Source organism: Callithrix jacchus, chromosome 22 (genome assembly GCF_049354715.1).
Source record: "Callithrix jacchus isolate 240 chromosome 22, calJac240_pri, whole genome shotgun sequence".
Taxonomy (NCBI): domain Eukaryota; kingdom Metazoa; phylum Chordata; class Mammalia; order Primates; family Cebidae; genus Callithrix; species Callithrix jacchus.
In genome coordinates this window covers 21,643,054-21,664,281 of record NC_133523.1, presented here as the reverse complement: position 1 = coordinate 21,664,281, position 21,228 = coordinate 21,643,054, and the positions used below count along the sequence as shown (strand labels likewise).

General features: G+C 38.9%; 1 protein-coding gene across 4 annotated transcripts in view; it reads left to right on the top strand.

Moving 5' to 3' along the window:
• LOC100387343 (uncharacterized) overlaps positions 1 to 17,631 on the top strand; it is a 40,165-nt gene extending 22,534 nt beyond the window's left edge. For 3 of the 4 annotated variants that reach the window (XM_035285597.3, XM_035285599.3, XM_035285601.3), the window contains 3 exons: positions 1,930 to 2,056; positions 3,130 to 3,225; positions 16,309 to 17,631. In XM_035285597.3, the coding sequence (XP_035141488.1) occupies positions 1,930 to 2,056; positions 3,130 to 3,225; positions 16,309 to 17,018 (933 nt within the window). In that variant the 3' untranslated portion in view covers positions 17,019 to 17,631. The remainder of the gene's footprint in view (positions 1 to 1,929; positions 2,057 to 3,129; positions 3,226 to 16,308) is intronic. The other variant, XM_035285598.3, reaches the window with a different exon arrangement.
• The last annotated feature ends 3,597 nt before the right edge of the window (positions 17,632 to 21,228 follow it).

Below are 21,228 nucleotides of genomic sequence, written 5' to 3'. Positions count from 1 at the left end.
GATGTCTGTGTCGGGGAGGGCACCTGAAGACAGAGAAGGAGAATCTTATATTTCTGTCTTCATGGAGCAACTCATTGCTCCTGAATTATTCATGTCATAAAGGACAGAAATGAATGAAATTTTTCAGTGTGTCTTGGTACTTCTGCCTGTGGTTGTGGTAGTCACAGGTAAACAGGTTCTGCTGATATCTTTAAAGGCATATTCTGAAGATACAGGTGTAATTATCCAGAGAATCTCAACTGAAAAGGAACTCCAGGGAAGGAAGAGATAGATAAAAAATGTGTGTGTGGTTTTTTTTTTTTTAGCTAAACCATGTCTCAGATCAAGAACTGTGTCCACTCTGCCTCTTTTCATCACTTTAAAATTTTATTGATAGTCAAGCATCTCTGAAAAATATTTCTTTTTAAAACTTTCTTTTTTTTTTTTTTTTCTTTTGAGACCGAGTTTCACTCTTGTTACCTAGACTGGAGTGCAATGGCACAATCTCGGCTCACCGCAACCTCCACCTTCTGGGTTCAAGCAATTCTCTTGCCTCAGCCTCCCGAGTAGCTGGGACTACAGGTGCGCACCACCATGCCCAGCTAATTATTTTTTTTTTGTATTTTTAGTAGAGATGGGTTTTCACCATGTTTACCAGGATGGTCTCGATCTCTTGACCTCATGATCCACCCGCCTCAGCCTCCCAAACTGCTGGGATTATAGGCGTGAGCCACCGCGCCCATCCTAAAACTTTCTAAATTCTCTACATTATGGTTTTTTATATGCCATGCAGGATTCTCACCATTAATTTATGATTTGTAGTATTAAATTTTTTTTGTGGCTGTTAAACATGGGAAGGTGGGGATACTCAAGATTCCTATTGGGGAAAAGCTGACATCCTTAGTAAAGATGGAGAACAGATAATGTTGACACTCCGTTTGTGTTTATTATATCTGAGCGAGTTAAAAGGAATGTGCCACACACTGTTTGAAATTAAGAGTCCTTTTAATTAGCTGGTGACTGAGATGGTTAATGCTCAAAGTTCTCTCAGCCCCAAGGAAGGGGCTTGATTATCTTTTATACCTTATTTTAGGTAGGGGAGGGGGTACCTAACTGAAGCAGAATTTTACAGAAGCAGAGAAGCAGGTTAGAGAAAGAGGCAGCGGATGCAGGTGGTTTCCATACAATTTAATGATAAAAGGAAATAGGGGTGATCAGGCTCTTCCCACACAATGGTCAAAAGGAAACATTTTTCTTATAATAGCAAGGGGGAGATAACGTGGTTAACAGTATGTGGTTACGATGCTTACAAGTATTAAGAACAGTACCCTTCAATGCTTCTAAGTGCAGCATGACCCAGTTATGCACCCAAAGGGGCTGTAGTAAGGAGAGGGAAGCCAGGTTGGAGTTTACAGCTAAGGTGGAGTCAGTGATGTTAGCCCAGGGTAGGTTATTACACATTTGCCATTAGCACTATGCAAAATGGGATTAAGAAAATGCTTATTTAAACAAGATGAGGGCTGGGTGTGGTGGTTTATGCCTGTAATTCCAGCACTTTGGGAGGCCAAGGAGGGTTGGATCACCTGAGGTCAGGAGTTCGAGACCAACCTGGCCAACATGGTAAAACCAGTCTCTACTAAAAATACAAAAATTAGCTAGGCATGGTGGCAGGAGTCTGTAATCCCAGGTACTTGGGTGGCTGAGGCAGGAGAATCTCTTGAACCCAGGAGGCAGAGGTTGCAGTGAGCTGAAATTACACCATTGCACACCAGCCTGGGCAAAAAGAGCAAGATTCTGTCTTAAAAAAAATAAAGAAAAAAAATTATATTGGATGATTTGTCACTCCTATAAGTCAGAACCTGTTCTCTTTACTCTCATTTCACCTTGAATCAAATTAAAAATTCTGCCCTTGGCCACCTGGTAAATTGTGTGTATGTGTATGTTTTGCAGGTACCAGTGACATTCATGGATGTGGCCATAGAATTTTCTCTGGAGGAGTGGCAATTCCTGGACACTACACAGCAGAATTTATATAGAAATGTGATGTTAGAGAACTACAGAAACCTGGTCTTCCTGGGTGAGCATAACTTCAATACACAATTTCTAAGATACTCTAAATGTTTTTTTTTTTTTGAGACGGAGTTTCGCTGTTGTTACCCAGACTGGAGTGCAATGGCGTGATCTCGGCTCACTGCAGCCTCCGCCTCCTGGGTTCAGGCAATTCTCCTGCCTCAGCCTCCTGAATAGCTGGGACTACAGGTGTGTACCACCATGCCCAGCTAATTTTTGTATTTTTAGTAGAGATGGGGTTTCCCCTCATTGACCAGGATGGTCTCGATCTCTTGACCTCGTGATCCACCCACCTCGGCCTCCCAAAGTGCTGGGATTATAGGCGTGAGCCACCGTGCCCAGCCAATGTTTCTTTTTCTTTGTAGAATGTTTTTTTGATAACTGATGCTTTGCATAAATGAGTTTGATATCACTGTTTTGAAGAAAATCTTTGGAATTTGTCAGTATATAAAAGAATTTCTTCAGTTTAAATATCTTGAAGTTCACCTTGATCTGAACTTTTCTGCATTCCTGAGCAGACCTGTATTTTTTACTCTATATTAGTGAAAATTTCAAAATTTAGTGGCATAAAATATTGTTGCCCACACCTTAAAATTGAACTGTTGCCACCAGCTTTTGATTCAGTGGTAGTAGGTGTGAAATAGTAATATTATTATTTGAGATGGAATGTTGCTGTCGCTCAGGCTGGAGTATAATGGCATGGTTTTGGCTCACTGCAACCTCTGCCTTCTGGGTTCAAGAGATTCTCCAGCCTCAGCCTCTTGAGTAGCTGGGACTACAGGCATGTGCCACCAAGCCCAGCTTATTTTTGTATTTTTAGTAGAGGTGGGCTTTTGCCATGGTGTCCAGGCTGGTCTCAAACTTCTAACCTCAAATGATTCACCCTCCTCGGCCTCCCAAAGTGCTGGGATTACAGGCATGAGCCACCATGCCTGGCCCATTTTCTAAATATTAGAAATTACTGTTATCAACTATTTTGGGGGAGTTAATATACTAGAATATTCTATTACATTCTCTTTACTGAGCACATTATTTGAAGAATATGAGCAACATTTGTATAATTTATTTTTAATAAAACAGGTATTGCTATCCCTAAGCCAGATTTGATTGCCTGTCTGGAGCAAGGAAAAGAGCTCTGGAATATGAGGAGACATGAGACAGTGGCCAAACCCCCAGGTAAGAGAGTGAACACAATGGACAACATAGATGAGAAGTCCAAAGATCAAGGAGAAAGCCAGTCCTTGAAACAATTTGAAAAGCTGTGTTGCAAAGAAAATAGTTTCAGGGAAGTCTGAGATTTAAAAAAATTTTACTTTCACATAGCGGCATCTTCTGTCTTATGCTTTTATTTATTTATATATATATTTTTATTTTTAAATTCTCTGAGAGTTCTACTTTCCCTTTTGTGGTCTTCCTTCAAGTTGACAGTGACAGCCAAACTCATCTTTGTAGCTTATAAAAGACTGCAGAATCTACTCTTTCATATTTTTAGGGGAACCTAAATATCTGCATAATTTTATAGAACTGTATGTTAGGCCATGCAAGTGACTCACACCTGGAAACCCAGCATTTTGGGAGGCAGAGGCAGGTGGATTGCCTGAGGTCAGGAGTTCGAGACCAGCCTGGCCAACATAGTGAAACCCCACCTTTACTAAAAATCAAAAAATTTGGTGGGCATGGTGGCATATGCCTGTAATCCCAGCTACTTGGGAGGCTGAGGCAGGAGAATCACTTGAGCCAGAGAGGCAGAAGTTGCAGTGAGCCAAGATTGCGCCATTGCACTCCGGTTAGGGTGAACAGAGCAAAACTCTGAAAAAGAAAAACAAAAACAAAAACAAACTATGTTAAAATATTTTTAAAATTCTCTTGTTGTATCATGTCTAAAATATGTGAGTGTAGTGGTTTCTGTTCCATTTGGTTTTTTGTTCATTTTCTTTTTCATAATCTTTTTTTTTTTTTTTTGAGACAGTCTCTGTCACTGAGGCTGGAGTGAAGTGGTGCAACCTCCACTTCCCAGGTTCAAGCAATTCTCCTTTCTTAGCCTCCTGAGTAGCTGAGACTACAGGTGCAGACTGCCCCGCCCGACAAAAGTTTTTTTGTATTTCAGTAGTTTTTGTTTTTTTTATATTTTTGAATTTAGTAGAGACAGGGTTTCACTGTGTTGCCTAGGCTGGTTGTGAACCCCTGAACTTCGGCAATCTGCCTGCCTCGGCCTCCCAGTGTGTGTGATTATAGACATGAGCCACTGCGCCCAGCCCCATCCTGTTTTTATTTTGATCTTGAAATACAGTTTAGAATTATTAAGTATGACATCCTCCTTTTTGTTTTTCTCAAGATTGCTTTGGCTATTCAAAGTTTATTGAAGTTTTTTTTTTTTTTTTTTTTGAGATGGAGTTTTGCTGTTGTTACCCAGACTGGAGTGCAATGGCACGATCTTGGCGCACCACAACCTCTGCCTTCTGGGTTCAAGCAATTCTCCTGCCTCAGCCTCCCGAGTAGCTGGGACTACAGGTGCACACCACCATGCCCAGCCAATTTTTGTATTTTTAGTAGAGACGAGGTTTCGCCTCGTTGACCAGGATGGTCTTGATCTCTTGACCCGCCTCAGCCTCCCAAAGTGCTGGGATTATAGGTGTGAGCCACCGCACCTGGCCTTGTTTACTGAAGTTTTATGTGCATTTTAGATTTTATTTTTCATTACTATGAAAAAGATACCACTGTAATTTTTTTTTCTGAGACAGAGTTTCAGTAGTTCTAGTTCCACAGGCTGGAATACAATGGCATGATCTTAGCTCGCTGTAACCTCTGCCTCCTGGGTTCAAGTGATTCTCCAGTCTCAGCCTCTACAGTAGCTGGGATTACAGGTGTGTGCCACCATGCCCAGCTAAGTTTTGTATTTTTAGTAGATATATATATATAGGGTTTCAATATGTTGGCCAGGCTGATCTTGAACTGACCTCAGATGTTTGGCCCACCTTGGCTTCCCAAAGTGGTGGAATTAGAGGCATGAGCCATTGTGCATGGCCCTAACATAGTTTTGGTATACAGTTCAATGAAAGGATCCAACTTTATCAGTCTAGTTATCTAGTTTTCAGAGTTATTTTTTGATGAGATTTTTTTCTCTACTGTATGCTTATGGCTACCTTGTGGAAGATCATTTGACATATACAAAAGGGTTTATTTCTGATCTCTTTATTCTCTTTTTTTTCTGTTTATCTTTGTGTTAGTACCACATTGGTTTTGTGATTATAGTTTTTAATATGTTTTGAAATCAGGAAGTATAATACCTTTTTTTTGGAGTGTTTGACTAGTTATAGTTTATAATCAAATTTAAAAATTAATAAAACATTTTTGTTTTTTAAGAAAACTGCTATTGGAATTTTTTTAAAGACTATATTAAATTTTTTCACCCCTGTAGGTTGTATTGACAACTTTTTTTTTTTTTTTGGCTGAGCACAGGGAACTTCATTGATGGTACATGACAAGGTGGGGCTCCCTAGGCCCCTCCCTCTTCAGGGGGTCAGCATGGAAACTGAGGAGGGGCAATTCAGTGTGGTGGGGGTCTCAGTGTGGCAGGGACTCCCCAGCAGTGAGGGCCTCTCTTCCTCTTGTGCTCTTGCTGGGGCTGGGGGTCCAGGGGTCTTACTCCTTGGAGGCCATGTGGGACATGAGGTCCACCACCTGTATTGACATCTTAAAAAAAATTAAATCTTTGGACCCTTGAGCAAGAATAGGTTGAAGAGTGTGTTTTATTTTTATTTTGTTATTCTAACTTTTTTTTTTTAGAGACAGGGTCTTACTGTGTTGTGCAGGCTAGTTTCAACCTCCTGGGCTCAAGCAGTTCTCCTGCCTTGGCCTTAAAAATTCTTAATATTGAGCCAGGCGCAGTGACTCATGCCTGTACTCCCGGCATTTTGGGAGGCTGAGGTGGGTGGATCATGAGGTCAAGAGATCGAGACCATCCTGGTTGACATGGTGAAACCCCGTCTCTACTAAAAATACAAAAAATTAGCTGGGCATGGTGGCAGGTGCCTGTAATCCCAGCTACTCAGGAGGCTGAGGCAGGAGAATTGCCTGAACCCAGGAGACGGAGGTTGCGGTGAGCCGAGATCGCGCCATTGCACTCCAACCTGGGTAACAAGAGCGAAACTCCGTCTCAAAGAAAAAAAAAATTCTTAGTATTACAGGGGTGAGCTGCCACACCTGGCCTGTGTGTCTTTTGACCCTTGAGCAAGAATAAGAGTGTGTTTCATTTTTATTATTCTGATTTGCTTTTAGAGACAGGATCTTGCTGTGTTGTGTAAGCTAGTTTCAACCTCCTGGGCTCAAGCAGTTCTCCTGCCTCAGCCTCCAAAACTGTTCATATTACAGGCATGAGCCACCACACCTGGCCCATGTGTTTTATTCTATGTATTTTTGGATTTGCCTGTTTTACTTTAACTTTTAATTCCTAGTTTCATTCAGTATTGGTCAGAAAACACACAGTATATGATTTTAGTCTTCCTAAGTTTATTTGTTGTTAGTTTGAGACAGAATCTCACTCTGTCACCAGGGCTAAAGTGCAGAGACATAATTCTGACTCACTGCAACCTCAGCCTCCTGAGTTCAAGTGATCCTTCCATCTCAGCCTCCTGAGTAGCTGGGACTACAGACATGCATTACCATGCCTGGCTAACTTTTTAAATTATTTATAGAGATGGGGTTTCACTATGTTACCCAAGCTGGTCTCAGTCTTTTGGTCCCAAGTGATCCTCTCACCTTGATTTTCCAAATTGTTGGGATTATAGGTGTGCGCCACTGCACCTATCTGGTATTTTTAAATGTAGTAACACTTGTTATGTGTTCTTAAAGAAACCATCAGGTGCAAATAAAAATATTATGGGTTTTATGGGTTTTTTTTTTTTTTGACAGAGTCTCCTGTTGTCCAGGCTGGAGTGTGGTGGCACAGTCTTGGCTCACTGCAGCCTCCGCCTCCCAAATTCAAATGATTATCCTACCTCAGTCCACTGAGTAGCTGGGATTATAGGCAAATACCACGATGCCCAGCTAATTTTTGTATTTTTAGTAGAGAGGGGGTTTCACCATGCTGGTCGGGCTGGTCTCGAACTTTTAATCTCGTGATCTACCTGCCATGGCCTCTCAGAATGCTCAGATTACAGGCAGAAGCTGCTGCACCCAGATTATTATTATTTTTTGAGACGGTCTCAGCCTGGAGTGCAGTGGCGCAATCTTGGCTGACTGCAACCTCCACTTCCTGGATTCAAGTGATTCTCGTCCTTCAGCCTCCTGAGTAGCTGAAACTGCAGGTGCATGCCACCATACCCTGCTAACTTTTTTTTTTTTGGATTTTTAGTAGAGACGAGGTTTTGCTATATTGTACAGTATGATACCAAACTCCTGAGCTCAGGCATTCCACCTACCTTGGACTCCCAAAGTGTTAACATTATAGGCATGAACCACCATGCCTGGCTTTTTTTGCTTTTAACTGGGAAGTTTTGTACATGTCTGTTAAGCCTAGTTTGTCTAGGTTATGGTTTAGATGTCCATGTTCTCCAAACTTCATGCTGTTGTGTAATCCTCAGTGTTGGATGTGGAACCTGATGGGAGGTATTTGGGTCATGGTGGCAAATTCCTCATGCCTAGCTTGGCACCATCCTGTTGGTAATCAGAAAGTTTACATTCCATTAATCCAAATGACAGCTGATTTCTTAAAAGAATCTGGCCACTCCACCTCAAACTTGCGCTGTCTTTTACCATGTGATATTTCCAGTTACTCTTTGCCTTCCACCATGATTGTAAGGTTCCTGAGACCCTCACTAGATACAGATGCTGGCACATACTTCTTGTACAGTCTGCCAAACTATGAGCCAAGTAAACATTTTTTCTTTTGTTTATTTTTGAGACAGAGTCTTCCAGGCTGGAGTGCAACATGTGATCTTGGCTCACTGCAATCTCCACCTCCCAGGTTCAAGTGATTCTTATACCTTAGCCTCCCAAGTAGCTGGAATTATAGGCACATGACACCATGCCTGGCTAATTCTTGTATTTTTAGTAGAGACAGGGTTTTACCATGTTAGCCAGGCTGGTCTCAGTCTCCTGACCTCAGGTGATCTGCCCACCTCAGCCTCCCATAGTACTGGGATTACAAGCTTGAGCCACTGTGCCTGGTTGTAAATTTTTCCTTTATAAGTTATCTGCTCTCAGGTATTCCTGTATGTGCAAAGTAATTAATACAGTCTATAATGTTGTCTACATTTTCTGTTTTCTTATTGATCTTTTATCTGAATTTTTAATTTATTATTTACAATGGGGTCTTGATGTCCAAAATCATTATGCTGCCATGTGTTTTCTGCTTCACCTTTGCCAATATTTGCTTTATCTATTTTGTAGCCCTGATGTTATTTATACACATGCATATTGATGTATACATAAGACGGTTATGGATTTCTGGTAAATTGACTCATTTGATTATTATACATCAATCTTTGTCTCATGCTAGTACTTGATTTAAAGCATATTATGCCTAATATAATTGTGACCTTATCCAATTGTTGTTACTATTTGCATGGCATATAGAATTTTTTTATTATGTTACTTTCAGCCTGATTCAATGCTAAAATGAGTCTATTATAGACAGCATATTGCATGGTTTTTAAAATTTAATCCTCTCTACACATATTCTTTCTTATTCTTTTTATAGATTTCATTATTTATGTATTTAGAATAGTATCTGACTCTGTTAACCAAGCTAGTTTGCAGTGGCCTGATCACAGTTCACTGCACCCTCAACCTTCCCAAACTCAGATGATGTCATTTCAGCCTATTAAGTAGCTGAGTTACAGGCCTGTGCCATCATCGCCCAGCTAGTATTTTTTTTTTGTTTGTATTTTTTTGTAGAGACAGGGGTGCCCAGGCTGGCCTTGAACTCCTGAGATCAAGTGATCAGCTCACCTGGGCCTCATAGAGTCCTGGGATTACATTACATTTTTTTCTTTTCTTTCTTTTTTTTTTGAGACAGAGGTTCATCCTTGATGCCCAGGCTTTAGTGCAATAATGCTATCTTGGCACACCACAACCTCTGCCTCCCAGGTTCAAGCGATTCTCCTGGCTCAGCCTCCCTAGTAACTGGGATTACAGGCATGGGCTTCCACACCTAACTAATTTTGTATTTTTAGTAGAGATGGGGTTTCCCCATGTTGGTTAGGCTGGTCTCAAACTCCCAACCTCTGGTGATCTGCTCACGTTGGCCTCCCAAAGTTCTGGGATTACAGGTGTGAGCCACCACACCCAGCTATATTTCTTTTTATTCAGCAGTTTAATTTGTATTTAAAATAGTTGCTTAAAGAAATGAAGTTATTATTAAGTTTCATTGTTATTGTTTTATGTGTTTTTTGTAGATATGTTTTTCTCATTTTGTTTTACTGCCTAATTTTTGTTTTTAATTTTGTTGTGACATGCCTTAATTATTTTTTATTCTGCTTCACATACTTTCTACAAACATAATGCAATTATCCTGAAATATAACATAATCATCTTGAAAAATGGAGATTACATAAAACATCTTAGAATATATTTTAATATTATAACTTCAGTTGAATACAAAACGTATACCTTTATATTTTCCAGTTTGTTAATATTATGAATATTATTTTATTTTGTGTATACATTAACAGATTTATGCAGATTTAAGTCTTTCTTTTATTTACAGAAGAAGGTTGAGGGTTTTATGCACCATCTTTATAATAGAATTCTGTATGTATCTACATATTTACATTTAACAGAGAGCTTTATATACTTTTTTGTTTCTGAGACAGTCTCCCTCTGTCACCCAGGCTGGAGTGCAGTGGCAACCTCTGCCTCCTGCGTTCAAGTGATTCTACTGCCTCAGCCTCCTGAATGGCTGGGATTTCAGCCCGGAGCCACCACACCCAGCTAATTTTTGTATTTTTAGTAGAGATAGGGTTTCAGCATGTTGGTCAGGCTGGTCTCAAACTCCTGACCTTTTGATTTGCCTGCTTCAGCCTCTCAAAGTGCTGGCTTGCAGGCATGAGTCAGTGTGTGCGGCCAGAATATTTTTTTTTTTTTTGAGACGGAGTTTCGCTCTTGTTACCCAGGCTGGAGTGCAATGGCGCAATCTCGGCTCACCACAACCTCCGCCCCCTGGGTTCAGGCAATTCTCCTGCCTCAGCCTCCCGAGTAGCTGGGATTACAGGCACGCGCCACCATGCCCAGCTAATTTTTTGTAATTTTTAGTAGAGACGGGGTTTCACCATGTTGACCAGGATGGTCTCGATCTCTTGACCTCGTGATCCACCTGCCTCGGCCTCCCAAAGTGCTGGGATTACAGGCTTGAGCCACCGCGCCCGGCCCAGAATATTTTTTATTACCTCCTAATTTGTAAAAGTCTTAGCCTTTGTTGTCTTCAGGTAATCTCTTTATAACTTTTTCCTCTTACTCCTCTTCTAAGGTTTCTTTCATAAATATATTGATCTGCTTTATGTTGTCCAACAAGCTTTACACTGCATGTTTAGTGTTGTTTTGCAATTTTACATTTCTGTGTTATATATTTTAGAATATGCTACCTTATATCAGTTAATTGTGTTTTGATATTTTAGTTTATATTATAATTATATATGACAGTATTGAATTTTGTACAATTTAAGAATGTGTAGAGCAAAATCAAATATAAATCATTCATATATCTGTTGCCAATAGAGTTATCTTTATGTTTATTTGCCTGTGTAAATATTATTTGTCGGCCGGATGCAGTGGCTCACGCCTGTAATCCCAGCACTTTGGGAGGCCGAGGTGGGCGGATCACAAGGTCAAGAGATAGAGACCATCCTGGCCAACATGGTGAAATTCCGTCTCTACTAAAAATACAAAAATTCGCTGGGCGTGGTGTCGTGCGCCTGTAGTCTCAGCTACTTGGGAGGCTGAGGCAGGAGAATTGCTTGAACCTGAGAGGCGGAGGTTGCAGTGAGCTGAGATCGCACCACTGCACTGCAGCCTGGCACCTGGCGAAACAGCAAGGAGCTGTCTCAAAAAAAAAAAAAAAAAAAAAAAAAAAAAAATATATATATATATATATATATATATATATATATATAATTTGTATTTTTTTTTTTTTTTGAGACGGAATTTCGCTGTTGTTACCTAGACTAGAGTGCAATGGCATGATCTCGGCTCACTGCAACCTCTGCCTTCTGGGTTCAAGCAGTTCTCCTGCCTCAGCCTCCTGAGTAGCTGGGGCTACAGGTGCACACCACCATGCCCAGCTAATTTTTGTATTTTTAGTAGAGACGGGGTTTCACCTTGTTGACCAGGATGGTCTCAATCTCTTGACCTTGTGATCCACCTGCCTCAGCCTCCCAAAGTGCTGGGATTATAGGCGTGAGCCACCGCGCCCCGGGTAAATTGTTTTAATTCTGTAGATTTGTATTGTATTTTGAAATCAGAAACTGTAATGCCTTCAACATTGTTTCTGTTTTTGAAGACTGTTAGCTATTTTATTTTCTCTTGAGATTATATATACTTTTGATATTGCTGTTTATATTTCTTCAAAAATGCAGTGAGAAATTTTAAAAAAATTTTATTAAATCTGTAAATTACATTGAGAAGCATGGACATCTTGAAAATATTAATTATTTCAATTTTTGAACAGATGTGTGCTTTAATTTTTATGTATTTGTAAATTGTTCAGGTTTTTTTTTTCTATTACTGTTTTATGTCCTCCTTCTATTTTGGTCATCTGAAGTAACCCATAAAAATTTTGTTTTAAAAAAATTTGTTAAGACTTTTTTTAGGCTGGGCGCAGTGGCTCATGCCTATAATCCCAGCACTTTGGGAGGCCAAGGCGGGTGGATCACGAGGTCAAGAGATCGAGACCATCCTGGTCAACTTGGTGAAACCTTGTCTCTACTAAAAATACAAAAATTAGCTGGGCATGGCGGTGTGCGCCTGTGGTCCCAGCTACTCGGGAGGCTGAGGCAGGAGAATTGCTTGAACCCAGGAGGCGGAGGTTGTGGTGAGCCGAGATCGCCGCGCCATTGCACTTCAGTCTGGGTAACAAGAGTGAAACTTTGTCTCAAAAAAAAAAAAAAAAAAAAAAAGACTTTTTAAATGAGAATGTTATATAAGCTTTTTAAACATTTAAAAATTTTTTTTGAGACCAAATCTTGCTGTGTCCCCGAGGCTGGAGTGCAGTGGCACAATCTCGATTCACTGCAACCTCTGTCTCTGGGTTAAAGTGATTCTCTTGCTTCAGCCTTCCAGGTAACTGAAATTGGAGGTACCTGCCATCACGCCTGGCAATTTTTAGTATTTTTAGTAGAGATCGGGTTTCACCATGTTGGCCAGCTGGTCTCCAACTCCTGACCTTAGGTGATCTACCTGCTTCAGCCTCCCAAAGTGCTAAGATTACAGGCAACCGCCATCACGCCTGGCCACATGAGCTACTGAGAAGGATGTGTATCCTGATGTTGTTCAGGAGTGTTCTGTATACTCCTTTTAGAAATAAGTGTTTTATACTACCTTCAAGTTTTTATGTTTCCAGTAAATGAAACTATTATTGTTTAATTTCCTTGTCTCCTTTTAGTTTTTACTTAGAATACATTTTATAAAATGTCAGTTTTTGACTTAAGATATAGCTCATGTAATATTCTTTTGATCTCTTCTGCTCTCATTTGGTTAATATCTGCATAGAATGTCTTGTTCCATTTTGTCACTTCAATCTTTCTTATCACTAGATGTCAGGTGACTCTTGCAGAAAAACAAGTTGGATTTTGAGTTTTAAGATTTTTTAAATAAATATTTTAATTGAAGGTATGTCTATTAATTGGAAAGTTAATTGTATATATATTTAAAGAAGTTTTTGAAACAGAAAAACAATTTTTAAATTGTTTTATTTGATTCTTGCATCTTTGTCCCTCATTTTCTCTCTTTCTGTCCACTTTTGTGTATGTTTCCTTTTTGTATTAAAATGCTTTTACTTCTTTCTTAGTTTGTTTTGATTATCTAAACACATATTCTTTGCAATACCTTGAGGATTATAGAAAACTTCTAAAAGATATAAGAATATATTTTAATAGAGTAAAAAATGTACTGCAGTTGAATACAAAAATTCTTCTGCCAATTTTTTATTTCTTTTTTTTTTTGAGACAGAGTCTCACTCTGGTGCCAGGAGCCAGGCTGGAGTGCAGTGGTGTGATCTCAGCTCACTGCAACTTCCACCTCCTTGCAATTCTCCTGCCTCAGCCTCCTGAGTAGCTGGGACTACAAGCACACACCACCATGCCCAGCTAATTTTTGTACTTTAGTGGAGATGGGGTTTCACTATGTTGGCCAGGATAGTCTGGATCTCTTGATCTTGTGGTCCGCCCACCTCGGCCTCCTAAAGTGCTGGGATTGCAGGCATAAGCCACCGTGCCTGGCCTCCATTTTTAATTTCTGTATTATTCTCTAGAATTACTTTAAATTTTGTAGAATTAAGAATGTTTTCTGTACCATTACAACAATGGTAAGACATTTCATTTTTGTGTATGTACATATCTTTCCCAGAAAATAATGTATTTTTATATGAGTATGTTGTGTTACTACCTTTTTTTTTTTTTTTTTGGAGACAGGGTCTTGCTCTGTCACCCAGGCTGGAGTACAGTAGTGCAATCTGGGCTCACTGCAACCTCCACTTTTCAGGTTCAAGCAATTCTCCTTCCTCAGCCTCCTGAGTAGCTGGGATTATAAGTGCACATCACCCCACCTGGCTGATTTTTTTTATTTGTAGTGGGGATGGGTTTTTGCCATGTTGGCCAGGCTGGTCTTGAACTCCTTACCTCAGGTGATCCATGCACCTCAATCTCCCAAAGTGCTGGCATTACAGGCATGAGTCACCACACCCCGCCTGCGTAATTATTATTGTTTTTTTTTGAGATGGAGTCTCTAAGTCTCAGTCTGTCACTAGGCTGGAGTTCAGTGGCACAATCTAGGCTCACTGCAACCTCTGCCTCCCAGGTTCAAGCAATTCTCCTGCCTTAGCCTCCGAAGGAGCTGGGACTATAGGCGCATGCCACCATGCCCAGCTGATTTTATTGTATTTTAGAAGAGATAGGGTTTCACCATGTTGGCCAGGATGGTCTCAATCTTCTGACCTCATGATCTGCACCTCTCAGCCTCCCAATGTGCTGGGATTACAGGCATAAGCCACTGTGCCTGGCCATTATTTTCTTGAATTGTTTTATTTTCAGTGGAAGAAACTTATTTCTGCATCTTTATACGTAGGGCACATGCAGTGCCAATATATTTTTTTGGAATTTGATTACTTTGGATATTTTAAAAAATTATTTATTTATTTTTTTATTTTTGGCAGGACAGATTTGCTGATCATGTTATTCTCACTTGATAGATATTTTTTCAGGGCTTTGACTATATCACATAGTTCACTTTTGGCCTGCAAAATTTATGTTGACAGTTGACCAGTTATCTGAAAGATTATGCTTGTAAGTGATACATCACTTTTTTTCTTGCAGTTTCCAAGATTGTCATTTTGTCTATGAGTTTTAAAATGTTCTTATATATGTGTATGCTATAAATATCTTTGTGCATATTCTAGTTTCTTTGTTAAGCTTTTTTTTTATTTTATCTTTTCTTTTAGATATAATTTCTTTTTGTACTTTTTACCTTCACAATTTCTGTCGTTTTTTTTTGATGTTTTAATACTTTCATTATCCTGTTTTTCTGTAGTTGTCTGTGTTTCTGTTTCACTCTTTGAGCATTACTCAATTTATTTTCAATTTTTAAAAATAATATAGATCTTTCGTGTAATTTCTTTCTGAAAAATTTATAATATTCTTGATGGGACTGTAGTGCCCTAAGTTCTGTACATTGTAATCTTTGAGATTTAGACATTAATAAAAGCTGCCTGTCACAATGTTTATGGCATAGTCTGAAAACACTTGTCTTGGTTAGAGATTTTTGGAGTCTGTTAAAGAGGTTGTTATGATGTGTCTTGTCTGAATTTTGTGTTTGCTTTCTAATTGAAGGAGTTTATTCATGTTTCTTCTTTATAGTCATCACTTGCTACACCTGTTCCCTGTCTGTGGCACTGCAGTTTCTCTGCTGCTATAACATTTACCTTTAGTCTCAGCAGACTCAAAGTGTCATTCCAAAGTACGTGAACAGTTCTTTTAGCACTTTATGTCACTGGAGACAAAAACCAGTGTCTAGAAAAGCTCCTAGAAGATAGAAATGAAGATGTATCGGCCAGTATTTTATTTGTATTTAAAAAAAATTCAGTTGTTTACAATTTACTTATAAAGGCTCTTTGCTATGTTGGGGAGCAGGAAATGGTGTTTTGGGTAGATGTGACAAACTTTTGTCTTTATTCTATTAGGCTCTTTGCAGTGTGCGTACTCGTGGCACTGCACATACTTAATTCATTTATAAATTTTCCATAAATATATTTTTGTTCGTATGTTCTTGTTATATTTATGTGTCCATGAAGTAATTATGGCCTGTGGTATTTTGCTATGCCATCTTGCTTATGTCATTTGTATAATTTTATAGCTTAAATTTGAGTCTAGTAAGTGAGGTAATTTGTTATTTTTACTTTTTTCAGTTGTGTGTTCTCATTTTGCCCTAGACCTTTGGCCAGAGCAGGGCATAAAAGATTCTTTCCAAAAAGTAATACTGAGAAGGCATGCAAAATATGTACATGACAATTTACAATTAAGAAAAGGCTGTGAAAATGTGGATGAATGTAAGATATATCAAGTAGGTTATAATGAACATAAGCAATATTTGACAACTACCCTGAGCAAAATATTTAAATGTGATTAATATGTGAAAGGCTTTCGGCTGGGTGCGGTGGCTCACGCCTATAATCCCAGCACTTTGGGAGGCCGAGGCGGGTGGATCACAAGGTCAAGAGATGGAGACCATCCTGGTCAACAAGGTTAAACCCCATCTCTACTAAAAATACAAAAATTAGCTGGGCATGGTGGTGCGTACCTGTAGTCCCAGCTACTCGGGAGGCTGAGGCAGGAGAATTGCTTGAACCCAGAAGGTGGAGGTTGCAGTGAGCTGAGATCGTGCCATTGCACTCCAGTCTGAGTAACAACAGTGAAACTCCGTCTCAAAAAAAAAAAAAAAAGAAAGGCTTTTATACATTTTCAAGTTCAAATAGTCATAATATAAGACATACTAGAAATAATTCTCTGAAATGTAAAGAATGTGGCAAATCATTTTGCATGCTTTTACACCTAGCTCAACATGAACGAAATCATACAATAGCAAATTGTTACAAATGTGAAGAATGTGGCAAAGCCTTTAAGTTCTCCTCATACCTTATTCGACATAAGAGAATTCATTCTGGAGAGAAACCCTACAAATGTGAAGAATGTGGCAGAGCCTTTAATATACCCTCATCCCTTAGTCGACATAAGAGAATTCATACTGGAGAGAAACCCTACGAATGTGAAGAATGTGGCAAAGCCTTTAATGTGTCCTCAACCCTTACTCAACATAAGAGAATTCATACTGGAGAGAAACTCTATGAATGTGAAGAATGTGGCAAAGCCTTCAACCGGTCCTCAAACCTTGCTACACATAAGATAATTCACACTGGAGAGAAACCCTACAAATGTGAAGAATGTGATAAAGCTTTTAAACTGTCTTCATACCTCACTATACATAAGAGAATTCATACTGGAGAGAAACTCTACGAATGTGAAGAATGTGGCAAAGCCTTCAGCCAGTCTTCAAACCTTGCTACACATAAGGTAATTCATACTGGAGAGAAACCCTACAAATGTGAAGAATGTGATAAAGCTTTTAAACTATCTTCATACCTTACTGTACATAAGAGAATTCATACTGGAGAAAAACCTTACAAATGTTACCACTGTGGCAGAGGTTTTAACCAATCCTCAGCCCTTACTAAACATAATATAATACATACTAAAGAGAAACCTTAAGAATGTTGAAAAGCTTTTAACCAATATTCAACCCTTAATTGACATAAGATAATCCATACTGGAGAAAACCCTACAAATGTGAAGAATGTAGCAAATCCTTTGACATACTCTCATTTCTTAACAGACATAAAATAATTCATACTAAAGGGAAACCACAAACCTTAAAGATATGACAGTGCTTTTTACCAAATCTCACACTTTTCTAAACTTCAAAGAAATAATGCTGGTGAGAACTAGAAATGTCAAGAATGTGACAAAGCCTTTAAATGGTTGTTTTACTTAATTGTAAGCAAGATACTTTATACTGGAGAAAACTCCTGCAAGTGTGAAGAATGTGACAAACCTTTTAACTAATGCTTACACCTTAATGCACAGAAAATAATTTGTATTTGAGACAAATTGTACAAATAAAGAATGTGACAAAACCATTAATATCTGCCCACATCTTAACATCTGAGAGTTAATACAAGTGTTAAAAGTGCAATTACTGTTAAAAGATCTTCAGAAAATATAAATCTTAAAGCATATTAAATTTATTGCTGTGAATTCTTATGGCTTACAGTTCAGAATCTCTTCATGCAAATTCTGTTTTTACTTTTCTGGTTCTCAGGCTCATAATTTTCTTGATTCTTATTTTTGCTTTATAGGTTATAAAGAATTCATGTTAGCTGGTCAGTGATTATAGGAATTATTTTTATGAAATTTAGTAGTGCACACAAAATAATGTTCAAATGTGATTCCACTAGTGTATCATTTTATTTATTTAGAATATTTCTTTTTTGTTCTTTTAAGTGCAGAAACTTAATATAAGCCTACTATTATTATTACTATTATTATTTATTTATTTTTTTTTTTTGAGACAGAATTTTGCTCTTGTTACCCAGGCTGGAGTGCAATGGTGTGATCTCAGCTCACCACAACCTCTGCCTCCTGGGTTCAGGCAATTCTCCTGCCTCAGCCTCCTGAGTAGCTGGGATTACAGGCACATGCCACCATGACCAGCTAATTTTTTGTATCTTCTTAGTAGAGACGGGGTTTCACCATGTTGACCAGGATGGTCTCGATCTCTTGACCTCGTGATCCACCCGCCTCGGCCTCCCAAAGTGCTGGAATTACAGGCTTGAGCCACCACGCCCGGCCTTATTATTATTATTTTTTAAGATGGAGTTTCACTCTTGTTACCCAGGTAGGAGTGCAAGTGATTCTCCTGCCTCAGCCTACCAAGTGCTGGGATTACAGGCATCTGCCATCACTCCCAGCTTTTTTGGCATTTTTAGTAGAGACAGGATTTTACCCTGTTGGCGAGGTTGATCTGGAACTCCTCACCTCAATTAGTCCACCCACGTCATCTTTGCAAAGTGCTAAGATTATAGGCGTGCATCACCACACCCAGCCAAGCCTACTTTTATTTATTTATTTTTTAATTTATAATTGACATAAGCAAATTTATTTATTGAGTCAATTTGTTCAGGTAAGTACTAGGGAAGCTTCAGAAGTCATGAAAATGTTTTTATCTGTATATCCAACAAACATGGCAGTGCTTGCTGTGTAACAGATGCTTCATAATAAGGCAAAAGTATTTCTGCAGAAATTAGTTTGTAACTTTGAGTCAGAAATAGAAAATATCGGCCAGGCTTGGTGGCTCATGCCTATTCCAACACTTTGAGAGGTCAAGGTAGGTAGATTACCGAAGGTCAGGAATTCAATATCAACACCCTAGCTCTACAAAAATAAGTGAGGCGTGATGGCCAGTTCCTGTAATAACAGCTACTTTGGAGGCTGAGCCATGAGAATTGTTTGAACCTGGGAGGCAAGGTTGCAGTGAGCCAATATTGCACCATTGTACCCCAGACTGGGTGATAGAGCAAGACTCTGTCTCAAAAAATAATAATAATAAAGATATAACAAATTTTTTCCATGTTAAGAGGACATTGTTTTGCAGGCTGCAAAGCTGAATCTTGCTGAATTTAAAGAGAAATTCTGCTGCTTTAATCCCCCCCTCCCACTTTTTATGTTCATTCTAACTATGTCCGCATCACAGCCTGTTTTTCTTGTTCTATTATGGCTACAGGTTTCTCACTGTTGTCTACATGCCATGTCATTTTGCATGGTAATTTGTACATTCTGATGAGAAAGTTGGTATGTTTTAATGCACTGAAAAACTGGATTTAACTAGAGAGTTTGCTTATCAGTATAACTTTCAGATCAGTTAATTAAAATAAAAGACATACACTTTGCACAAGTGATAAGAATATATATCAATTAGCATGGTTTTATTTATTAAATAAAGACCTTATTAGATTCTGACACAAAGTGTGAAAAATATATGTGCCAAAAATATATATCTCAGAAATTTAATTTGTAAGAGTTGACTGTAAGTGAACATTTCAAATTTAATTTTTTATAATAAACTTACAGCACAACTTGTGTTTCTGTAGAAAAGTCTTCAGTTTTTAAGTGTGAATGTTAAAGCTGGCAAAATAATACAATGGCCTCTGTGGATCTGAAATTTGATATAATACATTTTTTATGTTATTCCTATTTGGAGGAATTTCTCACTTCACTTTTTTTTCCTAGTCTACTGTATTTATTCTTAGTCACCTAACTGTAGTCAACCACTTGGTCATTTTCTCTGGAAAACTTTTGGAGAATATGGCTGCATTTGGATTAAAATATTTTCCATTTTGCATAAAATCTAGTTTATCATGTTTACGGAGTGGCCAGTAATGGGACCATAAGCAACACCTGCACCTTTTAGTGTTTTTATACTATTACCATCAGCAACAGAAACTCCAGGTGCCCATGCTTGAAGTAAAAGCTGTAACGTACATTGGCTCTTCCCATAAACTCTGCTGGGTCCAGAAAGTGCTGTTAAATATCAGAGTTCCTGTGGTCATGGCTCACAAACAAAATGACAAAAACAGCAAAAAAAAACCACTATATACTTTTTTATACTATTTAGCCCTTTATTTTATTTATTTATTTATTTTTTGAGATGGAGTTTCTCTCTTGTTACCCAGGCTGGAGTGCAATGGCGCAATCTCGGCTCACCGCAGCCTCCGCCTCCTGGGTTCAGGCAATTCTCCTGCCTCAGCCTCCCGAGTAGCTGGGATTACAGGCGCGCGCCACCATGCCCAGCTAAGTTTTTGTATTTTTAGTAGAGACAGGGTTTCACCATGTTGACCAGGATGGTCTCGATCTCTTGACCTCGTGATCCACCCGCCTTGGCCTCCCAAAGTGCTGGGATTATAGGTGTGAGCCACCGCGCCCGGCTATTTAGCCTTTTATGGCAAAGGCACAGTATTTGAAACATTGTTATTCACACACACACGCACACACACTTGCTGTGTCACCCAGGTTGAAGTGCAGTTGCACTGTCTCAGCTCACTAAAACTTCTGCATTTCATGGTCAAGCAATTCTCATGCCCCAACCTCAAGTAGCTGGGATTACAGGTGCAGAGAAAGAGTTTCTCTCTGTCCCCCAGCCTGGAGTGCAGTGCAGCCTCCACCTCCTGGGTTTAAGCAATTCTCCTGCCTCAGCCTTCTGAGTAGCTGGGACTTCAGGCATGTGCCACCACTTCTGGCTAAGTTTTCTATTTTTAGTAGAGATATGGTTTCACCATGTTAACCAGGCTGCTCTTGAACTCCTGACCTCAAGTGGTCTGCCCTCCTTGGCCTGGGATTACAAGCATGAGTGAGCATGCCCAGCTAAAAAATATATTTTTCAAGTTGATAGATAAAATGCATATTTATCCTGCAAAACAATATTTTGAAGTAGGTATACATTTTACATGATTATAGGTAATTAATGCCTCACCTCATAGTTAACATTTTTTGTTGTGAGCTCACATTGTCTTAACATATTTAAAAATCAGATGCAAGAAGATGCAGATCAAAATAAAGAAACAAATACATTATAATGAACTATAGTCACTGTGGTGTATGATAAATCTTTTGAACTTACTTCCTCCTATTCAAATATAATATGTTCTTTGCTTTCCAACTCCCCCATTTCTTCTAAATATGGCAACTGGTATTCACCACTTTATTTTCTACAGCAATAAGACTTTTTTAGAATTCATGTGTAAGTGATATTATGATATTCATTCTGTGTCTGGCTTATTTAAACTAATATAGTATTCTCCAGATTAATCCATGTTATTGGAAGAAATATAATTTTCTTTTATAAAAAACAATAGTATTCAGCTGG